General features: G+C 42.1%; 1 protein-coding gene across 1 annotated transcript; it reads left to right on the top strand.

Moving 5' to 3' along the window:
• Positions 1-9,088: 9,088 nt before the first annotated feature.
• RNF6 (ring finger protein 6) lies at positions 9,089-14,015 on the top strand. The gene is made up of 3 exons (XM_074151784.1): positions 9,089-9,281; positions 9,845-9,937; positions 11,153-14,015. The coding sequence occupies exons 1-3, from the start codon at positions 9,089-9,091 to the stop codon at positions 12,886-12,888; spliced, it is 2,022 nt and encodes a 673-aa protein (XP_074007885.1). The 3' UTR covers positions 12,889-14,015.
• Positions 14,016-16,965: the final 2,950 nt, after the last annotated feature.

Below are 16,965 nucleotides of genomic sequence, written 5' to 3' on the forward strand. Positions count from 1 at the left end.
TTCCACTAATGGCCGGCTTTATAATATCCTTCTGGTCTGAGTTTGTGCTGTTTCTAACGTTTCCTGTACACACACGCTTTTGACATTTTTTGTTTGAAATCACCACACCTGTGAAGAAAATCCAAATTCTCCATAGGAAAGTGACTGTTACTGTGTGAGCACTGATAACGTGCAGGGGGTTGGAGACGGTTACCAAAGCGAGCCGTGTCCCAAGAGGAAAGTAGTCAAGAAAGGTTCACATCATTAAACATCTCTGAATGTAGGGAATTGTATTTCAGGTGAAAACCTGGGATTGTTTGGGATCCGGCTGGGTTGTGGTACTGAGCAGATGCTGCCTGTTGAGGTACGGCACCAGGCACCCAAGCCACAGCAGCAGTACCGACAGCAAAGTGGGCTTTGTTGGGTGCCTGTTTGCGTGCTAATGGCCACGGCGTCGGTGATAGAATCGGAGTCTGTGAAGCAAAGCTTACAGCTGGGGAATGTACAAGCAGCTACTTGCTCTGTGTTTTGCAGTCTTTGTAAATAGAGAAGAAAGTACAGAATACTGTATCTTTAATGTTTTTGCTTTCTCATCTTTGTATGTTACAAGTGGATAACCTGCAATGCTCAATCACGTCCCCATGCCATTAGTATATCCATTTGCTCCATTTACTAATTTGCCAAATTTGCACATACTTTTGCTTTTCAGAGAGTTTTTCACATAAGAGTAGCTACCTGCTAAAAGTCTTCCATATCCCCAAAGGGACTTTCTTTAGCAGTGTGACTAAGGTGTTCCCAGCTTGTTATTGGGTGAAAAAGGGCCAGTCCTGCTAACGGCTATACATCTTTCACTTATGCTTAAACTAGGGAAAAGTGAAGGCAAGAGAATAATGTGGGGTTTGTTTCTTTTCTGTGTGTAAATAAAAACAAGCTATCATACTTGCACAGTTTGACTATTTTCCAGAAAGCTTGCAGTGGTGAATGTGCGGATGAGTGAGTGAGCTGAATATTGGCACCATTTAAGAATGCAGTTTACTTAAAGCAGGTAAGTAAAGTGCTGGTTCTACAAATAGTCTTGTGTGCAAAGCAATGTGTGGTTTTGTTTGTTTGTTTGTTTGTTTGTTCTTTTTTATTATTATTATTTATTTTGCACTTAACTGTACTATAATGTTGATCAACTGCTATAAAGTTCATCAGACTGTTGATGCGCTTGATCTAACAAGGCGTTCTAGGTTCTGGCAGGAGTGCACGTTATTAACAAACATAAACCAGTTCTTTGGATCCAGGTCCTGTACCAGAGAGAGCCGTGCTGGCATCCAGTGAAACACCTGGTTGCCAGACTCAGGACCACCTACAGCCTGACTGTTTTATGCTCCCGAAGAAACCAGGAATCAGTTCTCAAGAGTCTTGACAGACCTTGAAAATTCAGCCTATGAACTTCTGGTTACTTTTATTATTGAAAAGAGCCCTACTTGAACAGAAATAAACCCTGAAAAATGAACATTATTTTATTATTTTATATTATTTCGGTAAATGAATCATAGAAATATTCTGGTTGGAAAGGACCTCTGGAGGTCATCTAGTTTAATATCCTGCTCAAAGCAGGGATGCTATTAAATTCCAGTTGCTTGAGGAATTGTCCACTTGGGTCTTGAAAACCTCTATGGAAGGAGATTCTACAGCCCCTCTCAACCTGACTGGCCTCAGGGTAAAATTTTTTGTCCTTCTATCTACTCTGAACCTCGCTTCTTTCAAATTTATGATCACTGTCTCTCCTCCCACTGTCACTTTGTTAAAAATCCTGGCTCTGTCTTCTCCTCCTTGTACCTCCTTAGTACTGGCAAGCTGTCCCTTCTCCCAGCTGAAGAAGCCCTGGTGGCCACAGCCTCTCTTATAGGGAAAGTTTTCCAGCCCATGACCGCCTTGGTACTTTTGGCTGAACTCACTCCAGTTTATCAATAATTTTCCATATCAGTATTGTTCTACTGGAAACTCCCAAATTGGGCATTGTATTCCACATCCAAGCAAACAAGAGCCAAGCAAAGGGAAATAATCACTTCCCAATCACTTCCCAGTAATCCATTGTCTGTGCTCCCCTTGATACAGCCTGGGACGCCATTAGCTTTCATGGCTGCCAGGGTGCACTCCTGACTCCTGCTTAGCCAGGACCCTCCATCCTTTCCAGCAGAGACACTACCCGGTCAGTAAGCCCCATTCAGTATCATCCCAGTCAGCCTGAGATGGGGGACTTTGCATTTGTCCTCATTGAACTTGGAGAAGTTCCTGATGGCCTGTTCCTCCAGCCTGCTCAGGTAGGCTCAAGCATATCAAACCTATCTCACCACTTTAGTGTCATCTGCACATACTAAGATCCAGTTATAGAAAAAATTATTAAGAGGTTCTGCCTTACTTATATAATATCAAGCAATAAAACATAACAGAATAAAGTTACTTTCTAAATAACTTAAATGACTGAGCAATCATATTAAAAGAGAATTACAGATTTCATGTTATTTTACAAAACTTTGTAATTGCCTGAGGTTTGCTGCCCTCCATAGGCTATTTTGATTATTGTATCCAAAGGTAAGTATGTTATTGTGGAAAGTGTTGCTACACTGCAATAACAATAATATTCCAGGAAAGATCTACTATCGCTATTTCTTACTAACAACACAGCATAAAAATAAACAAAGACTGTACTTAGTTATATGTTGTGAAACATCATTATGAACAGGACATAAACACAAAATTCTGCATTGGAGGACTGGTCAGTGGAAAAAGACACTAATTCGGTATAAGCTTTGAGTGAGGAAATACAGGCTCATTTATCTGTCTAAAGCATATTATCATCTTCTTCCAGGTGAGCAGCCCACATGTGGGCTTGTTACCAGAGAAGTTGTTGTGTTTGACTGTGGAATAATGATTACTAAAAACAGACCATGAGAGGAAAAGATTTCAAAAAAAGGACAAAAAATAATTGTGGGAAGAAACTGACGTTTCAAGGGATTCTGGCACTACTTTATATACTCTGACTTTTATTAAGAAAGTAAAATTGATCTTCCCAAAGGACATATGTTATTTGCTCCAGGCAAAGGAAATCACAATACAATACTAGGTACTCATACTGTGGAAAGGAACATAAATAACGAGGGTTAATCTTTTTTAACACAGTGAGCAGGAAGGTGTAGCCCCTGGCACAGCCTCAGTGCTGCGTGTCGCCCCACTGCCAGTTTGTCTCATGGAAACCACGTACTGGTACAAAAGGAGCATCAACTAACATGAAACCCAAACATAACACTTGGGTAAGCGCTTATCTCAACCAGAATAAAGAAATCCTGGGGTGCATAGTTGAAGTGGGGAGTATCTTCCCAGACATGGGCCCAAGCCTTTCCTATCACCTCACTCATTAGTGAGGGTTTGCCTTTGCATCCAGACAAGTTGCACGAAAAATATCCAAACTTTGTTTATTTCTGCAGGCAAGTTTGAACATAAGTATGAGCACTTTGGATATTGTAGGGATGAGGTGCTTTTACATAGTTAAAGCATCCTTCTCACAAAATCCTCTCATTTTGCTGGTGCAAATAGTTTATGGAAGATGTGAAACGTGCTCCTCTGGCACAGCCTGTCAGCTACCGCCACATTTTGAAACAATCTGCAGAAGCAACTCAGAAAAGAAAGTTTATGGATGCTATCAGCATTATCAGCAATTAGCATATGTGAAATTTGTAAAAGGGTTCACTCCTTGTGTGAAAAACTTCTAAGGCTCTGGAAATTGAAAGAACTAAAATCACAGCTTGAAACATGACAGTTTCTGTGAGGGCATGGAGCAATTGATTGCTTATTTTAGAAAACGGAGACAGTGAATCATGGAATCATGGAATTGTCAGAGTTGGAAGGGACCTTCTAGAGATCATCTAGCCCAACTCCCCTGCCAAAGCAGGATTGCCTAGAGCACATTACTCAGGACTGCATCCAGGCGGGTCTTGAAAATCTCCAGAGAAGGGGACTCCACCACCTCCCTGGGCAGCCTGTTCCAGGGCTCTGTCACCCTCACTGGAAAGAAGTTCTTCCTCATATTTGAATGGAACTTCCCATGTTCCCGCTTGTGTCCGTTGCCCCTCATCCTGTCGCTGGGAACCACTGAAAAGAGTCCGGCTTCATTATCCTTCAACTCACCCTTTAGGTACTTGTAAACGTAGATAAGGTCTCCCCTCAGCCTTCTCTTCTCCAGGCTAAAGAGCCCCAGCTCTTTGAGCCTTTCCTCATAAGGGAGGTACTCTAATCCCTCAATCTGCTTTGTTGCCCTACGCTAGACTCTCTCCAGTAGTTCCCTGTCTCTCTTGAACTGGGGAGCCCAGAACTGGATGCAGTATTCCAGTTGTGGCCTCACCAGTGCAGAGTAGAGGGGAAGAATGACCTCCCTCAACCTACTGGTCACACACTATGCAGCCCAGGATTCCATTGGCCCCCTTGGTGACAAGGGCACAGGTAAATGGCCTCAAGTTGCGCAGGGGGAGGTACAGATTGGATATTAGGAAATATTGCTTCACCAAAAGTATAATTAAACATTGCAACAGGCTGCCCAGCGAAGTGGTTAAAGCACCATCCCTGGAGGCATCTAAGATGGGTAGATGTGGTGCAGAGGGACATGGCTTAGCAGTGGACTTGGCAGGGTTAGGTTGATGGTTGGACTCAATCTTAAAGGTCCCTTTGTACCAAAAAGATCCTATGATTCTAAATAGAAGAAAGGAGACGCAGAGAGACAGGAAAAATGGGAGAAGCAATCATTCTAAAAATGCAGGCCTAAGGAGACAGCAAGGGAAAACAAGTGATTATCATCTTACCCCTTATGTAATTTATTATAACGTACCAAATGAGTAACTGAATCTGCAGTCTTATGCTGATTTGATAAGCTATAGTAACGGTCATAGACATTATGAAGTTAAGGATCTTGAGGCTGTTCTACAGCTGAGAGGTGATGTACTGTGAAACCCCCTCTGTGTAAGTTTATCTACTTTGGCCGTCAGGCCTCACCCGCACCAGGCGGGGGGTCACCACGCCAGCTCTGATAACGGAACGCCGTACCCGGGAGGGATTCCCCTACGTGTCTAAAGGCAAGGAGAGATGCGGAGAACGGCAAGTTAGGCAAAACAAACAAACAAACAACCCCGAAGCTTTACTGACGGAGCACCAAAGCACACACCACACACCGCCCAAGGTCGCGCGCGCCGCCCAGGGGCCGCCCGCGCGCATGCGCGGGGAGGGCGGGGGGCGGTGCCGGCGGGCGGGGGCCGCCCTCGCGCGCTCGGAACCCGTGCTGGCGGCTGCCGGCAGCCGCCCGGACCGCAATCGGGGCTGGAGCGCGGCGCTCGTACACCCAGGGGTCGGTGTCGTTCCGGCGTGAGGCGGCGGTCGGTCCGGCCGGCCGCCAGGAGGGGAAGGGGAGCGCGAGAGGGGCTGAGCCGGGGCCACTCCGCCCCGGTCGGTGCGGCGGACGGCAGGCAGGGACGAGCTCTCGGCAGGCTCCCCCGGGGCAGGTGGCGGCATGGACGCCTCCCCGGTGTGTCGCACCGGGTGACGACGCTCCCCGGCGGGCAGGGGAGACGGGGGCGCGGGCAGCGCTGGAGGGAGCCGGTCCGGCCGGTGGCGGTTAGTGGCGGGGCCCGACCGCGGAGTCCGGGGAGGAGAGAAGCGGGAGGACATGGGCTGCCCTTCCCGGTTGTGATTGGTGGGTGGCCGCGAGCTGGCCAGGTGATTGGACGGGAGCCTTGTCAGTCACTCCCCTCAGCCTCCCCTCCCCCAGGCGTCTGGCAACAGGCGCTGTCTGGGGCGGCGGGGGTGGCCGGGCCGGGGGCTGCCGGTCCCGCAGGGGACCCCACGGAACCCCCGCCCCGGGGCGCAGGGCCCGGCCCGCGGCTGCCTTGGGGAAGCGCCGGGGAGCGTCACCCCGACGCAGGGCTGGGTTCTGCAGGCCCGGCTGGGGGGAGGCGGGCGGTCCCAGGCCCCGGGCTTGGATCGCTTTGGGTGTCCTGTGGCCTGATTACCTTCTGATTCTTCCTTTGTCTGTCTTTCCTTCCCCCTCCACTCCTTCCCCAGGCTTTGGGGGGGTTATCTGGGTTTGGGGTTTTTTTTTCTTTTTTTTTTTTTTTTTTTCAAATTCAGTGAGATCATCTCGCCTGGAGGCTGCAATGTGACAGAAATGCTAAATAGCCCTGTGGCTCGGGGAGGCTTCCTCATCTAAACTCCGTAGTCGTCTTGCTTGCAATCAGGTGGTAGTCTTTCAGAAAATGAATACCTAATTGAATTGGGGGTAGTAATTCGTGGAAAGAGGCCAAGGCCTAAAAGCATAAGGTATATGTATTGCTTAGGTCAAAATGAATGTAAATCTTCGAGAATGGGGTGGAGTAACTATGAATTACGAACTGCAGGAGTTAGTCTTCCAGTTGAAAAATCTAGAAACTGTAGATAAACTGTTGGCACGTGGCACCTGTTTCTTTGCAAAGGAAGAGTAATCCTGAGTCATAACTGGATTTTGATTTCAGTTTTTTACATCTTGGTAGTTAATACCCTTCAATTTTTCAATAGCCTGAAATATTTTACATGCCAAATTACTTAATTTTGATACAGTTAATATCCTTCAACTTTCACTACTCTGAAACACTTTAAGTGCCAAAGTACTTAGTTTTGATGACGTTTGATAAATATGGATAGTAGTTGTCATCCATGCAGTTATGTTAAACAGATGGGACGACCAAACACTTCACACTTCTTAGTGTTTCTAAGTGAGTCATTTAAAGTGTGTGACTAATCATCCTACCATACAGTTGTCAACAAAACGGTATTTTTTTTTCTACCACCCACAAAATCTGAAGAAGAGATTTCCAGATTTTCTGTGGATGAGAAATGAAAAGTAAAGAGCCTCTCTTTTGAGCAACAGTTTAAATTTAGATTGAGGCGGGCTACGCGTGATGGACTTTTCATCTTAAGAATTGATGTTGTTTTTTCTGTGCAGCAATATCCAGGAAGTCGGTTAACTTACTAAGGTGACTGTCAGGCAAACAGTAACATGTTAGTTGTTTTAAGGCTTTCATCTAAATAGAAACGTTACATGAAATTAAATTAATTTTATCTCTCCTGTTTCCCCTCCCTGCTTTATTTACCTCAAGTTGTAAGTCATCTGGGACAGAGGCAGTATAATATTCATTGCAGTATGGATTGGGTATTTTCATGATAATAGTCAAGTGATGGGTGTCATCAGGGTAATAATAGTGCTGTGTGTTGAGGGGGGAGGAATTACATTTGTTTTGAGGAAACCAGGGTAGTAAGACAAAGAGCTGGCTGAGAAACTTGTGTTTAGAAATGTGATATGAGAAGTGACCTGATTTGAACATAGCCCTTGTGGGAAGTGGAAGTCAGTGATTACCTACAGCTTGGGAGCCTGAGCTAAGAGGACGACAGTAAATTTTAAACCTCCACAAATACTATGGGAATAGAAAATGTCTTGAGGGGGAGATACTCAGATTTTATTTATTTTAAGTTAAGTGAGTTAAAGAACTAGGAAGGAAGTATTGAATACACTGAAATGCAGTATTGGACACGGGAGACAGATGTGTAAAATTGATTGGGAAGAGGTGTTTAGAAGTGGTTACCTGTGGGGGAGGGAAGAAGTAGCATATGGGGTAGAAAATGAGGAGACCAAGGATTCATCAGAGTGGATTCCACAAAGAACATGAGACAGGTATATTAAATGTATGCCAGCTTCTGCTGTTGGCAAATACATTTTCTGATTCTTCATATCTGTTGGCAGGATTGATAAAGATTTACTCTTTATTGAATGTGTGTCTAATAGTTGGTTTGGTCTATTGTCTCATCACCTTTCCTGTGAAGACTAATTACTGATTGGGAGTGTGCTGAGAATGTTGTTCTGTGTTTTCCCCATAATTAATACTTGATTGACCTTGATATGTTGGTGAACTGACAAAAAAAAATTTACCCAATAACTTTTTTAACACATAAGCAAAATGGTGCCATATGCTCAGCTTTTTTGACCTCATGATGTCTTTAGAGAAATGATCCCTTCTGTCAGGTATCTGCCTCAGCAGGTGTTACAGATGGCTTTTGCTAAATGGGAAGCCCCTTTGAAAGGATGACACTTGGCTTTCTCTTCTTTCAAATTGAATGTTGAAGAACAGGTTTTCTTTAGGAAATAGAAAAGTTGGGGAGCGGCCTGAGAGCCGATTAGTCGGGACTCAGTCCTGGGCCAGAGAGAGCTGGTAATGGCAGGGAAGTCAGCACAGATTGATGCCTCTCTCTGATGCTAGAAGGTTATTCACACCTCCTAATAGGTGTCCCACTGGTTAAATATTTGGAAAGTATTGAAGAGCTGTGGGTGAAGTGTAGCCCTTTCTCTTTGAGACCAGTTTCCTGGAGATGGGTATCCTTTTGTTAGCTAATCCTTGGATTAGAGATCACGAGGAAAACATACCGGTAATGTCAGAATGTTGAAACAGTCAGTTCCGCCAAAAATGTATTTGTAGATCTTGTGCCATGTGGGGAGTGGGACCGACTGAGATACTTGTGTAGTCTTACCTGCTTATCAGTAAATGTTTCAAGTGCCAGACGGTCTTCTCTAAAGTAGTAGCTGTGGTTGTCAGAAGTCTATATCGGGTAATTTCCGTCCAGTAATCGGAGAACAATGTTTTCAGTGACACTTTAGCTTTAAAATACTCCTTGTTGCTGTTTTATTTTACTTGGGAGAAGGGAAATAAATTTTATCTTATTCCTTTGACTTTTTAGAATATCCTTATTTAGCAAGAAAAAATTAATAATTTGTCATTGCTCTTTTATTTTAAAGTCGCTGTACCAACTGGTATGTCCTTTCGGTGAGCAAAGGGGACTTCTAGCTATTTTCAAGCAAGCTAGAAGCAAAATACTTGCATAATAACCTATACTGTTGACTTGGCAAATAACATGGAGCTTGGTTCATCTTAATAATCTAATTTAATTGAAAATGCTGGGAACTTTTTACTGTAAATTAGTTAAATTGTTACCGTAATTACTGTGCAGTCTAACCTCCTGGTTTTGTTCAGGACAGCCTGGCACTATCATCATGGATCGCTCTCGGAACCGTGCAGGAAATGGCAATGAGCAGGCGTCTTCTCGAGAGCATAGTCATGGGGAAGATGAGAGACAATGGCAGCTGGAGCGCCTCAGTAGGGAGGAGGCCTATTACCAGTTCATTAATGAACTCAATGAAGAAGACTACAGGTTAATGAGAGACCGCAACCTGCTTGGCACGCCTGGTAAGATGTGGGTACCTTCAGTAGAAAAGATGTAATGTGAAGTAACACTACTGCTGTCAGGCACCACATATGGTTGTATGACTCAAGCAGCCTGTGGCTTTGTAGAAAGGAAAAAGCCCTCCATTTCCATTCAAAATTAATAATGTCCAGTAAAAACTAAAAACATTTTTTTTTAGTTCAGCTTTATTATCTATGTAACTCTTTCAAATGCAATGTCTCCATACACAGGTAATATCCAAACCCAAGTAATTATTACCTGGTACATCAAAGTATATCTCTTGGTACGTGGCAATTTTTGGGGCCTCTGCATTGTTGCTGGAAGTTGACATGCTCTTGACACACATTCAAGTATCTTTTTTTCCACCCACCCTAGTACCTCCTTCTGCTGTTATCTGTGTGCCTGTGTTACGATCTCACAATAGGGTGTTTTCTTTTTGGTTTCATTAATTTTACCTCATTTCTGAAGATTTTTCAAGATAGGAAATATTTTTATTTCTGCATGGCTGTGTTGAGTTAATAATAATGTCTTATCTAGCAGCATTATAAAAATTAAATTATTTCAGGGGAGATAACAGCAGAAGAGTTGCAGCAACGCTTGGAGGGCGCTAAGGAGCGTCTGGCATCACAGACTGATCTGGATAACAGAGCAGGTGAAGGTAGAACTGTTGGAGGTAAATATTTTTTCATTCGTGTATATAGATACACATAGTACATGATACATAAATGTTGTTCTGTACAAATATTTAAGAGAAAGGCTGATGGATTTCAGTACCAGCCATTTCAAGTCTTGTCTTTCCATTGTGCCTCTATGGATTGTTTTAGAAAAGAGATTTCCTAATGATATGAAAACAATCTTGAAATACTTCATGAAAGCTGATTATATCAGCCAAAATTTACTTTATCCTCTTTTCCTGGTTTCTCTTTTGTAGTAAACTTAATATCACAAAAATAATTTTCGTTCTTCTAATTCTTTAAAGGTTTTATCGTATTAAAAAAAAGTTGGAATGGGAAGAAGTTGATTGGGAAATAGTTAACCTCTCCACTGTTTCATTGGTTTTGTTGTTTCATTTCCGTTTGTTTTAATGGAGTGAGGCTTTTATTATGTGCACTGTCTGCCTTTACTTCCCCAGCAATATTGCCTTAATTGCCTAATCCCCAGCAATATTGCCAACTGAGAGACAAAGATACCAAAGTTCTTGCAGGTTTCATAAAAGGAGGAAGACGATGCAGTAGGGAGAACTTAATCTGATCCCTTCGAGGGAAAACCTTCACTGTGATCATGACCATTGACTTTCTTCATACACGGAGCTAGCACATTCCACAATTGTATCCGTTCTTGAGCTTGTAGTTGGAGGAGATTTGGGAACAAAGCTGTGCATATTGTAGTAGGAAAAGAGTGTATTTGCACAAAAGGAACAAATCTGTCAAAACCATGCATTGTTTACTCTAGTGCTTATAGAAAAAAAATGTAAATGTTTGCCAGAAGACGACAAAATCTGTCATACATTTCCTTGCTTTATCAAAGTTAGTTGGTTAGGATGCACTCAAATTGAATGAGGGACGAATATTGGACAAATACAACTAACTTTACACTGCCTAAATCTGAACACTTTCCTCAGAAGAGGGCATCTGGGCATATTAATCTGTCTGTGTGTCTGCTGGTGAGACAAAGTTTAGGTTGAACTGATGAGTGTTGCTGATGTTTTTACATACAACATATCTTCAGCAAAATAGCATTAGCATAGCAAGGTGGCTGTCCTGCTACTGTAACATTTCTGAAGTCAGGGCCCAGCAAATAGAGGATTTTTAATACATCGTAGTATGCTGAGCGTGCAGTTGTATGAATGTTTGCAATTCTTCGTTTCTCTCAGATTCTGATGTTCTTGGAGAAAACTCAAATGGTGACTCTTTGCTTGAATGGCTGAACACATTTCGTCGCACAGGAAATGCCACTCGCAGTGGACAGAGTGGGAACCAAACCTGGAGAGCTGTGAGTCGAACAAATCCAAACAGTGGGGAGTTTCGATTTAGTCTTGAAATCAACATAAATCATGAGCATAACAGTTTTGAAACTGCTGGTGAGGAGTATGTGGGTATAGATAGTAGCAGAATGTATGTAGGAAGAAGACATCAAAGAGCTGTCAGTCCAGTAACCCCACGAACAAGGAGCAGGACTGCAAGAGAGGCAAACAGTGAAGCTTCAAGCACTGCAAGGACCAGGTCTATGAGAAGTTCCGTGGCACAAAGCTCTGAAGCAGCCTCTCATCCAGTCTTGGGGAGGCTCAGGAGTAGAACAAGGGAGTTGGCAGGCCTTTCCCAAACAAATAGTGCACGTAATAATTCTGCAGCTACTGGTGAACAAAGAGAAACACCAGAAAGAGGTACTTCTACAGGAGTCAGAAGAGGTAGAGCTAGAACTAGTGTTCGGATGAGTACAAACCAAAGACTAGAAATTCTGCGGCTGAGGTCTACTTTAAGTAGTCGAAGCCGCTCTCCACTGCAAAGGCAAGGCGATACTGCTCATTCTGAGGAACGCGTGCAGAGGCAGGATAGAAGTGCGCAGCAAGTCAACAGAAGTAGAAGGCAAACAGCTCAATCTTCTCCACAGCCTGTCGAAGAACAAGCAAGAGGTAACACTCAGACTCCTCAACTGTCTGGTGTAGCCCCATCCTTGGGAATAACTTTGGAAGAGGAGGAGTCTAGTAGGCCAGCAGCTGCTGTTAGAAGGCACCCAACAATTACATTAGATCTTCAGGTGAGAAGAATTCGTCCTGGAGAAAACAGAGATCGGGACAGTATTGCCAGTAGAACTCGTTCTAGAGTAGGAATGGCAGAAAACACAGTTACCTTTGAAAGTGACAGTGGGGGATTTCGGCGTACGATATCACGATCAGAACGTGCGGGTATTCGAACCTACGTTAGCACTATCCGGATACCTCTTCGTCGGATTTCAGAGACTGGGCTGGGTGAACCTTCGTCAGTGGCTCTTCGATCAATCCTTAGACAAATTATGACAGGCTTTGGAGAGCTGAGTTCTTTAATGGAAACTGAATCCAACTCGGAAGTGCAAAGAGGCGGTCATCACTTACCGGATTTACAGTCAGAGCAGAATAACTCAAGTTCAGCAAACAATAGCAGTGATCCCAGTGAGATTTCATCTAGAAATGGGCGTGCGGTAGAAGGCAGCAGGGAAACAAATGGGCAGAGTGATGATACTCAACGCTATGGTCGCAGTAATGAAAACCAAGATAACAGGCAGTCTCAAGATGCTAACAACCTAGTGGAGAATGGAACACTGCCCATACTTCGACTTGCCCACTTCTTCTTGCTGAATGAAGATGATGATGATGATCGTTTAAGAGGTTTAACCAAAGAGCAGATTGACAATCTTTCTACCCGGAACTATGGGGATACTCACACTGAAAATGAAATAAGTAAAACCTGTAGTGTTTGCATTAATGAATACGTAACAGGGAATAAGCTAAGGCAGTTACCTTGTATGCATGAGTTTCATATTCATTGCATCGATCGCTGGCTTTCTGAAAACTCCACTTGCCCAATTTGTCGGCAGCCTGTATTGGGGTCTAATGCCACAGACAATGGCTAAAATTATTTATACTGCTCAGTACTCAAGGATTTGCTTCTGCTCTATTTATGATGAGCCGGATGGAATTAATTGACTTACATAGGGGTCCGTTTGTGTGGGGAGTTTTGTTAAATTTCTTTAAAAATAATAGGAAACTTGTCTAAATCTAGCAATGTAAATACTATTTTTCTCCAAGTGCAGACCTAGGAGTACACATAGAACCAAATGATATCGGTAAAGTTTATATTTTTTTAGATAATTTTGTTATGCTAAGCACTTTTGTAAATACAGAAATGCAATAGTTAATCAGTCCTGCTTAATGTATGTTTTTTTAACAGTGTAATGGACTTGCTTTATTTAGATTACAAATTGTTTCACACAGACCCACCACTGTGTTGAAAAATTAGTGTCTAAATAGCCATTCATTAGCTTTTTGTTCTAAGAACAATTTATTTTACAGAGAGTCTCTTGCTGGAAATGTTTGCTAAAGATATTTAAGTTACTTGAAGTGCTCATTTTAATAGACAGTATATTTTTTTTAACATTGAAATATCCTTTCCAAAAAACTTGCCAATTTGGTTCTATTTAAAAAAAAAATTATGGCAATTTTTGCATGTGGTTTTACACAATGCTTAAGGCTGATGAGTTCATATTCAAAAGTGGATGGGTTAGTGACATTATAAAATGTACATAATTAAACGCTGTCTTTGACAATCGCTGTCTTTTCAATGCTGACAGCAATCAAATCCATGATAATTCCAAGAGGGCAGGTCTTACCGAACATGATTTTTGCTCAAAGAATAAATGAGCACTGAGGAAGCCTTTTTACTCTTCCAAATTACTCAATTGATATTCATGGGGTTTTTAACTGCCTTAGTTTAAAGAGAAAAAATATTTCCTTGACCATTATATTGTCTACAATATGCATGATTTCTGCATCCTACTCAGAAAAAACAAAACGAAGGCTTGAAATGTTTTTGTACAGAAGTTTAAGGTACACATGTAATATTAGTCCTCTTGAAACATGTCTGAGGACCAAATGGCAGAAGACACTAAAAAGGACAAAATAAGCTTCTCTTAAAGTCCCCAGATTACTGTATAATTAGATATTAAACTTTATACCAATAACTTATAAAGAAATAAAGTTGCAAAGTAAATAATGGAGGCTTTGTGTGAATTACTGTTGACCCATATCCTGTAGATTGGTTAGAGGATTTATGATTCTTTATGCTCAGTCTCAGTTTTCACTTTATTCTTTTCCTGGTTTTCCCCAACTGTGTACCTGTGTTTCCACAGTGCATGTTAGCTGCTAGGGCAGATAAAAATGCAAGGCAACGCACCCTTGGGGCTTCTGGAAGTAAGCTGAAAGTTAGAAAGCTCATCTTCTGAGCACTGTGCATCTCGATCCTTAGAGAAAGGCACAGTTGTTCAATATTCTTGTGCGTGTATATTTTGAGCAGTAGAAAGAATACTTAAAGTGAAGAAGTCCTCCTGACTTTCTGTGCCTATAGATGGCCTTGACAAATGCACTTCTGTACCAGGTGTGTCAGTTAAAACGTCTGCTCGTGGCATGCTTGAAGGGAAACTGTAAAATCCTGCATTAAGCTGTCGGATATCTACTTCAGTTTTACAGGTGGAAAAACTTTTGACACAAGTTCCACAGAAATGCTTCTTTTTATTCCTAAAAATAGCTGTAAGAAATTATGAGACTTATTATTAAGAAATTATGAGACTCTTACGAGATTTAGAAGAGTTTAAGGATATGATTAAGATCTTCTCTGATGTGATTTGGACTGCTAATTATTGCAAACATTGTTGACACCTTTCTTGAGTGCCTCCTTAGCCATATTAAAGAGTGAGGAAATTGCAACAGGCTGCCCAGGGAGGTGGTGGAGTCTCCATCTCTGGAGACATTCAAAACCCGCCTGGACATGTTCCTGTGCAGCCTGCTCTAGGTGGACTTGCTTTGGCAGGGGGGTTGGACTAGATGACCTCCAGAGGTCCCTTCGAACCCCAAACCATTCTGTGATTCTGTGAAACAGGATTATCAGAACTAGCTTATTTTTTTATATTTTTCTGTTATGTCTGTTAGCTCCTGTTGTTGTCAGTATCTAAATACATGGGTGCCTTCTGCTACTTTCTTGTCTCCGTATGGTTTTCCTTTATATTTCAAAGCTGCCTGACTCAAGTGCCATGCTTATAGAAACCTGCTTTTGGCTCGCCATTGCCTTGCTGGTCAGCTCTTTCAAGGTCAGTTTTAACTTAAATCCTTACTATAGGGGATTTTTTTTTTTTCTTTGTACTGCATTTTTTAACTAATTAGTTGGAGTCCTGCTTGACTGCTATACTAATACACTAGCAGTAAAGGAAAATTACCCGTGCTGCCTTTCATTCAAATGGGATTTTGCTGTGTAACCATGAGAACAAAATTTTGTACATGGTTCAAGATAAGATCGGATGTGACAGAGTATGTGTAACTGAGCTGCTGTGCGGGACTATCCACAAGTACAGTGAGAGCTTTCTGTAGAAATCATAGGCTACTGAATAGGAAACAAGTCTCCCGTGCCGTCTTCCTGTCCTGCTGCATGTGAACTGTCAAATATTAACTCTCCGTTGGAGGGGTATGTCATTTGTTCCTCAACTTTCCCAGCAAATTGCGTTGATATGACCAATTAAATCTCAGTGGTTCAGTTGGTCTTGGCTTCTGTTACCTGCATTCCTGTGATGTTCCGTCAGTTCTACACACACACCCCCAGATGCTGTTTTACCTTGTCCATGGCTCAGGGGTTTCATGTTCCAACAGTCATATCATATCCGTGTGTTGAAGAGCTTTGTTAGTTTATTCTCCGTGCATTTCCTATCGCTTTTCAAACCCATCTGTTTCCTTGATCTCCACAGCTTCCCATTTCGGAGTTATAATGCAGTTTGTCTTTTGTGAGAAGTATTTGTTTTATACTTGCTTTGTAGTATCTTAAATTAAGATCCCTCGTTCTCGTACTGTAAGAAGCAACGTCACTGTAAGTAACACCTCCCCGTTCACTTTGCTGGTGTCTTAGCCCAGTCTCTTTTTTTTTTTTTTTTTTTAAATAACTGAGAGGTCCTAATTAACGTCTTCATATAAAAAGAAGCTATGATTTTGTAACTATACTTGTTGAAATGGTACTTCTGCAGAATTCATGATGTGGATGCATTAGGCGTTATGTGGTGATAGAGCTGGTTTTTTTCCTCTGTGATCTTCCAAGTAATTCCTAATACTCTGGGTTTGCTTTTGATTGCAGTTCAACACTGAGCTGATATCTTAATAAGTTTTGCAAAAAGATTTCACAGTCACTTTCCTGAATCTTAATTGCTAATTTAGATTTAATTATTGCATGCTTTTTTTTTTTTGGTGTGTGCTATTGTGTACGGGTTGTGGGTTTTTTTCTTTTGGATTATTTAGCATGTTGTGCAAATCAAATTTTCTCTGCCCTTTTATCATCCAGCACACCCTGTGATTTGTCTTTGCTTCTAATAGCCCAATAGTTCTGTACCATTTGCGGATTTTATCACTTGTTATTCATCTCTTCTTGGTGATCATTTGTAAGGATGTCAGATGGCACGGGTATTTCACTAGCAATGCCTTCTAACTCAAAGTTTAACCATTTATTTCTAGCTATTTATTCAGTAAAGTTGTAAATTTTTTTTTTTAGTAAAAGGGCACAAGAGGTAAATACATGAAGAATTCCATGAAATAAATATGATAATTGTTCTTAACCTGATACTTGTTGAGGAGAACTTGAAAGCCAAGTAAAGCACTGACAGAATGCAGCTGGTTTGTTAATTATTAAATTCCTTTATTGCTGAATTCTATCTGATTAGGTGAGCTAATAACATGTTTTATCCTTTCTTTTGCTTGTAAAAGGGGTGAGGAGAGGAATAATACTTGCTTACTCTTTATATATTTCATGTGAAGGTGCAGTACCCTTTCCCTATATCCTCCTTCGCAGGACAGCTTTATGATGTTAATGCAGAAGGCATAAAAATACCCACCACATTACATGTATTGTGGCTTTCCTCCAGCAAGTGCAAGATCAGGGCAGCAGTGGGAGGGTGTAGCCA

Source organism: Numenius arquata, chromosome 1 (assembly GCF_964106895.1).
Source record: "Numenius arquata chromosome 1, bNumArq3.hap1.1, whole genome shotgun sequence".
Classification (NCBI taxonomy): domain Eukaryota; kingdom Metazoa; phylum Chordata; class Aves; order Charadriiformes; family Scolopacidae; genus Numenius; species Numenius arquata.